The 7,532-nt window shown below is 44.2% G+C and overlaps 1 protein-coding gene across 1 annotated transcript; it reads right to left on the bottom strand.

The window, feature by feature from the left end:
- Nucleotides 1-358: 358 nt before the first annotated feature.
- On the bottom strand, nt 359-6,852 carry LOC125774511 (uncharacterized). Its single transcript, XM_049444672.1, has 2 exons — nt 6,479-6,852; nt 359-6,342 (listed from the first exon to the last, which is right to left on the bottom strand). Exon 2 carries the CDS (start codon nt 5,807-5,809, stop codon nt 494-496), a length of 5,316 nt encoding a protein of 1,771 aa, XP_049300629.1. The 5' UTR covers nt 5,810-6,342; nt 6,479-6,852; the 3' UTR covers nt 359-493.
- Between the last annotated feature and the right edge of the window lie 680 nt (nt 6,853-7,532).

Below are 7,532 nucleotides of genomic sequence, written 5' to 3' on the forward strand. Positions count from 1 at the left end.
CTAAGGTGTCTTGGCTAAGGTGTCTAGGCTAAGGTGTCTTGGCTAAGGTGTCTTGGCTAAAGTGTCTTGGCTAAGGTGTCTTGGCTAAGGTGTCTTGGCTAAAGTGTCTCGGCTAAGGTGTCTTGGCTAATGTGTCTTGGCTAAGGTGTTTTGGCTAAGGTGTCTTGGCTAAGGTGTCTTGGCTAAGGTGTCTTGGCTAATGTTCCGGCAGCCTCTGCTGCACGAGCGTTAGACGGGTTCTTGCAATATCTTAGTTCTTTATTTCACAAATCCAAAATGCTTATGAAAAGTAAAACATTAAAAAGAAAGAAGGAAAATTCAAAAACGGTCTGTTCTGTATCGCTCTCGAACGCTCACTCTTTTTCCTCCGTACGCTTGACAGCCGTTACTCTTTGATGGTTCCTGGTGTTTATAGCATCTACTTTGATGCTTTACTTGGGCGTTCTAACATTCCCCGGCCCGTAACCCATTAGTGTCCCTAACTGGCGTTACTCTATTCAATTTCTAGAACGGCCAACTGGCTCATAGCCCTTTTCAACCTGCCGCTGTTAGTCCTAACCCAAGCTTGACGCACTCGTCCATCACCCGCTATGATGGGTTCTTCTACTACTCCACGCACCCAATTTTTTCGATTTTTGCCGTCAATAACGTAAACTAAATCCCCAGTGGACACATTTCTTTCCTCTCTAAACCACTTAGTTCTCTGATTCAACGTGGGTGCGTACTCTTTTACCCATTTTGCCCACATTACATCGGCTAACCGTTGAGTTCTTTTATAAGAATCTTTCAAAGCCTCTTTGTCACCAGTAGGAGGGATTTCCCTATCGTCACTTTTCGATGTCCCTCTCAAGAAGTGGTTCGGTGTCAAAGCTCCTTCAGCGTTTTCATCCGTTGTCACTGCTACTAACGGTCTTGTGTTGATAATGTCTTCTGCTTCCAAAACTGCAGTGTGCAGAATTTCATCCGTAAGACGTCTTCCGTCATCCAGCATCGCCAGTATCCCCTTCACCGAACGGACCAGTCGCTCCCACACACCGCCCATGTGTGGTGCTACCGGCGGGTTGAATGTCCATTTTGTCCTCGAGTTCGTCAACTGGTCAGCACATGCCTCTTCGATGTCACCAATACTGTTGACTATTTCTCGGCTGGCACCCTTGAAATTGGTTCCGTTGTCCGACAGGAATTCTACCGGCCATCCTCGTCTGCAGACAAATCGTCGAATCGCCATCAGGCAAGACTGCGTCGAAAGGCCATGTGCTATCTCGAGATGTATAGCTCGTACCACCATGCAAGTAAACAGAACAATCCAACGCTTTTCTGTTCTTCTCCCAACGGTAACATCAAAGGGCCCAATGTAGTCCACACCTGTAAAACTAAAGGGACTTAGATTGGGAGTTATTCTCTGCACAGGTAACGGAGCCATTCTCGGAACTTTAGGGCGATTGCGATGTACTTTACACCACATACAACGAGACGATTCCTTTCTCACCACTGCATCTAAATGAGGTATTAGATACAACTGACGCAACTCGTTCTTCACTGCATCTCGATAACTGTGACCACTTGCCTCATGATAGTGTTTCACAATACGTCTGGTTATCGGATGATCACTTGGCAAGATGATCGGGAAACGAAGGTTGAAAGGTAGGCTCTCTGCTCGTTCTGTCCTCCCTTCCATTCGAAGTATTCCATCGTCATCTAGCATGGGACACAATTTGTATATTGGGCTGCATTTATCAAGGCTAAACCATTCACTCGAAGGAAGTCTCTTGTTTTTCATCAATACTTTTATCTCGTCGATGAATCCTTCGGCTTGAGCAGATCTGACTAATAACTTTTCTGCTTTCTCATATTCGTGTTGTTGTAATGGAGTTCGTTTAAATTCACCGTTGAAGACCTTTCTCACTTCTGATTGGCGCTTAGTAGCTCGTAACGTTTCGATCGGTTCCCCTTTGATTTTGCGTCTGCAATTAGCTATGAAGCGTAGAACACATGCAACAGTACGCACCAGTACTGACCATTTCGATATTCGTTCAGCGTCTACTAACCTCCCAAGCACCACCACGTCATGTATCAAGAGATGCACTCTAAGTTCTTCTGCCGTGTTGATCGGAGGCAACTCCTGCCTAGGCCATAGGCTTTCGTCTTGAAAGAGAAACTTAGGTCCGCGAACCCAATCAGTTTCTGGTTCCATATTTGCAGCTTTACCCCATTTTGTTAGCATGTCCGCCACATTAGACTTCGTTGGTATCCATCGCCAATCTTCAACGTTGGTCGCGTCAAGTATTTCACCGATACGTAGCCCAACGAATTGTTTGTATCGTCGATGATCTGACCGGATCCATGACAACACAACTTTTGCATCTGTCCAGAAAAACTTTCTAGTGATGGGTAAGCTATGGTTTTCAATAACCGCTCGCGATAAACGCACTCCTAGTACCGCTGCCTGAAGTTCTAGGCGCGGAATGGACATCATTTTTACCGGGGCAACTTTGCTTCGACTCATTACTAATGCACATTTTACTTGTCCATTAACTGTCGCTCGAAAATAAGCTACAGCTCCATATGCTTGCTCACTCGCATCGGTGAACACATGCAGCTGAAGATCTTTTACTTCGTCCGATCTTGCGCTACCAAAATAGCTTCGTGGTATCTCAAATGATCCGATTGCTTGCATCAGCTGGATCCATTTCCTCCATTTGTCGTACGACTGATCGTCGATAGCTTCGTCCCAATCGCATCCTGTACGCCAAAGATCTTGTATCAACATTTTCCCTAACACCGTTACCGGTGCTATGAAACCCATGGGATCAAATTGTGCCATCACTACACTGAGCACTATTCGTTTAGTTGGATAAACTTCTTCAGCCGTATACTTCTCGAAGCTTTTGTTTGTTGCTGCATCAAAACAGAAAACGTCTTCTGTCGATTTCCAAACTACTCCCAGCACTCGGTCACACATCGTATCTTTGTCGACTGCCAACTGCACTGTAGATGTAGAGTTTCTATCTCCAATTTCATGGAGAAATTGCTCGGTATTCGAGACCCAATTTCGAATGTGAAATCCACCTTTGGAATGAACGTACCTTACGTCCTTTGCTAGCTGAACTGCTTCTTCAATCGTATTCACGCTGTCAAAATAATCGTCCACATAGTGGTTCTCGATTATTGCGGCTGATGCCTTCGGATACTTGTGAGCAAATTCACGTGCATTCAAGTTCTTTACAAACTGTGCAGAAGACGGCGAACATGTTGCGCCGAAAGTGGCTACATCCATCACATACACTTGTGAGCATCCATTTACATCAGTACCGAACAAAAATCTTTGTGCCTGTTTGTCCTGCTCACGGATTTTTATTTGGTGGTACATTTCTTTCAGATCTCCACCAAATGCTACTGGCTTTTCTCGGAATCTACAAATGATTTTAGGTAGAGGTACAAGCATATCTGGACCCTTTAATAGCATGGAATTTAATGAAACTCCATCAACCGATGCTGCAGCATCCCATACTACACGTAGCTTTCCAGGCTTTTTGTCATTCTGCACAACATTGATGGGCAAGTACCATACCTTTTCACTAGAGTAGTTTTTTAGCTCTGCCGGAGTAATCTTATGAGCGTAGCCCTTCTCCAAGTATTCATTTATCATCTTGGTAACTTTCTCGAACAACTCTGGTGTTTTTCTGATTCTTTTAACGAGCTGATTCATCCGCTTCTCTGCCATGGTGTAGCTGTCAGGAAATTCGTGTGCGTCTTCTCGCCATAACAATCCTGTCTCGAACCGATCACCTACTCTTTTAGTCGTCTTAACCAGAATCTCCATAGCACGTTTTTCTTCTATTGGAACTGGTACTTCATACGTCTTCTCTACACATTCTTCCAGTTGATATTGGTTGCGAATAACGTCATGGAGTTCGCGGTTGTTCATGGGTATAATGGCATGAAGATTCAGAAACGTATTATTCTTCGTTATTCCGCCATCCATTCCATATACAGTCCACCCAATCTTTGATCTCACTGCTATAGGCTCATTCGGGTTGCCAATTCTAGTTTCCAGCGCTGCAAAGAGTACAATATTGTTTAATCCAATAATGATCATTGGGTTGTCGTTTTGGCAATCTTCTAACGGTATGTCAGTTAGATGCTTATATCGCGTGATGACGTCTGATATTTTCACTTTTTGCGAAGGAAGCTTTAGAGCCTTCACAGTACGAGTATCTAGAAGTGGCCACTTTTCAGATGATCCTTTTGCCGAAATCATCAATTCCAGTTTCATGGATTCGTCTTCATTTCTTCGAATTCCACCGGTCCAGGTGATAGTTAGTGGCTCATGCGTTCCCTCTGCCTTCAGTGTGCGAGCGATGTCAGCATCTATTAAAGTAGCGGAGGACCCTTCATCGATAAATGCTGTAACATTGATGCAAGAATGCCCTGAGTAAAGTGTCACAGGAATTGTTCTATATATTACACTTAGCGTTGGTTTGGGGCATACGTTAGTATTTTGGATTTGCACCGTTTCTTCGATACGATGCATCAATGTGTGATGTGGACCACCACATCCTTTCTCCTCGCATATTACTTTTCTTGTGCAAGTATCACTGCAATACCGGCTTAAGCACTTTTTGCACAACTTTAACCTGTCTGCTGTACTAAACCTTTCTACTGACGACATTTGCTGAAACTTACGACAATCCATCAATATATGGTTTTGCAAACCGCACACCCAGCATTTCTTCGTATGCTTAACGCCTTTATCTTCCGATTGATGCACATGCGTGTACTCTTGTCTTGTCCCTTTATTTGTCGGAAACTTACTTCGGCCACGTGCTTCAACCCGTTTGTGTTCTTGTGTATTGTTTGACTTCACTACCGATTTTTGCCGAGTCGACATTTCAACTAGTTCAGCAACCTCGTCCACTACCGTTTGAACATATTGGCCAAACACAATAAGGTTCTTGTCTGTTTTGTCGCGCTTAAACCGGATCCACTCACGCTGATTACTTGGAGGCAACTTTTCTACCAATTCTTCGACTAACAGCGGGTTTCTTAAGTGATCATCTAAATCGCTGGCTATCAGATGGTCACACAATTGCTTCACTTTAACTCCGAAACGAATAAAGCTTTCCATATTACTTTCACTTGGTGACGGAGTTTCTCTTATTTGTTTCAACAAGTTTTTCAATAATTTGCCTGGCCTGCCGAACAAGTTCTTCAAATCCTGAATCACGTTTGGAACTGATTCAGGTAGTAATAAGCTTCCTTTTACAGCTTCCAGAGCTTCACCTTCCAGGCTGTCCATTAATCGCTTTAGATTTTCTTGGTTCGTAAAACCACAAGCTTCTGTAGTGTTATTGAAACAACTAATGAACATTGGCCAAATTCCTGGTTCACCATTGAATTTAGGCAAACTAGTATTTATGCTTTTTCGGGTTGCTCTTTGATCGGGCGTTAGTGAATAATTTTCCTTTTTAGGCGGTGCATTCGGCTTGTCTGATACACTGTTATCTTTATCTGTCGAAACATGAATCGGTTTGATTTCTTCAAAACTATAGGATTGTTCCAAAGCTTCCAACTCTCGCTTATTTTTCAATCTCAGCTCAAGTAACTGTTTGCGTAATTCCATCTCTTTCTTATGCAGAGCAGTTTCTTCTTCGATAGAACGTTCCATCTCGCTGATGCGATCCACAACAGTTATCTCCAGCATACTTTGATCGGAATTCGATTCTTCCTCGACCACTTCCAACCCTGCATCTGAACTATCCAACCCTGGCCCCTTTGACTCCTGTTTGTTGCTCCGAGTTCTCGGCATCTTGATCTATTATTTTCGTTTGTTGAAGACTAAATCGCACTGACACGCTGTCCTTGTCCGTTGCTATACACACACAAACGAATCTTTCCGTCCACAATGTAACCAAGCTTCTACTTAGAAGCGTACTTCCTGCAGCTTTGTTCCACCAAGCACTTTGTTGCGCTGTCGCTTATTGTCCCGTGTCTGACACTATTCCTTGCTTCACACACACAGCCAAAGCCTTTCCGCTCACAATTGCAACCACGCTTCTACCAAGAAACGCACTTCTCGTCGCTTTGTTTCTTCAATCACTTTCCTGCGTATTTGCAAATCGTCCCGCGCCTGACACTATTCCTTGCTTCACACACACTGTCAAACCTTTCCGCTTTCAATACAGCCACGCTGTATTCCGCTAAGAACTTTTTTGCGCTGTCGCAAATCGTCATGCGCCTGACACCATTCCTTGCTTCACATACACACCAACGCCTTTCCGCTTACAATACAGCCACGCTTCTACTCAGAAACGCGCTTCTCGCTGTTTTGTCCGCTAAGAACTTTTTTGCGCTGTCGCAAATTGTCCTGCGCCTGACACTATTCCTTGCTTCACATACACACCAAAGCCTTTCCGCTTACAATACAGCCACGCTTCTACTCAGAAACGCACTTCTCGCTGTTTTGTCCGCTAAGAACCTTTTCTGCGTATTTGCAAATCTCTATGCCTGGCTTTGGCGCTTCACTATGTCCGAGTTCGCGTTCTATCACTTTCAACCTCTAGAAATTGCTAGGACTTCTAGCATTTCTTCTCTCTTCCATAAAGGGAATCGTTTTTGAAAATGTTCCGGCAGCCTCTGCTGCACGAGCGTTAGACGGGTTCTTGCAATATCTTAGTTCTTTATTTCACAAATCCAAAATGCTTATGAAAAGTAAAACATTAAAAAGAAAGAAGGAAAATTCAAAAACGGTCTGTTCTGTATCGCTCTCGAACGCTCACTCTTTTTCCTCCGTACGCTTGACAGCCGTTACTCTTTGATGGTTCCTGGTGTTTATAGCAACTACTTTGATGCTTTACTTGGGCGTTCTAACAGCTAATGTGTCTTGGCTAAGGTGTCTTGGCTAAGGTGTCTTGGCTAATGTGTCTTGGCTAAGGTGTCTTGGCTAATGTGTCTTGGCTAAGGTGTCTTGGCTAATGTGTCTTGGCTAAGGTGTCTTAGCTAAGGTGTCTTGGCTAAGGTGTCTTGGCTAAGGTGTCTTGGCTAATATGTCTTGGCTAAGGTGTCTTGGCTAATGTGTCTTGGCTAAGGTGTCTTGGCTAAGGTGTCTTGGCTAAGGTGTCTTGGCTAATGTGTCTTGGCTAAGGTGTCTTGGCTAATGTGTCTTGGCTAAGGTGTCTTGGCTAATGTGTCTTGGCTAAGGTGTCTTGGCTAAGGTGTCTTGGCTAATGTGTCTTGGCTAAGGTGTCTTGGCTAAGGTGTCTTGGCTGAGGTGTCTTGGCTAATGTGTCTTGGCTAAGGTGTCTTGGCTAAGGTGTCTTGGCTAAGGTGTCTTGGCTAAGGTGTCTTGGCTAATGTGTCTTGGCTAAGGTGTCTTGGCTAAGGTGTCTTGCCTAATGTTTCTTGGCTAAGGTGTCTTGGCTAATGTTTCTTGGCTAAGGTGTCTTGGCTAATGTGTCTTGGCTAAGGTGTCTTGGCTAATGTGTCTTGGCTAAGGTGTCTTGGCTAAGGTGTCTTGGCTAAGGTGTCTTGGC

This window comes from Anopheles funestus, unplaced genomic scaffold (assembly GCF_943734845.2).
Source record: "Anopheles funestus unplaced genomic scaffold, idAnoFuneDA-416_04 scaffold_16_ctg1, whole genome shotgun sequence".
NCBI lineage: Eukaryota > Metazoa > Arthropoda > Insecta > Diptera > Culicidae > Anopheles > Anopheles funestus.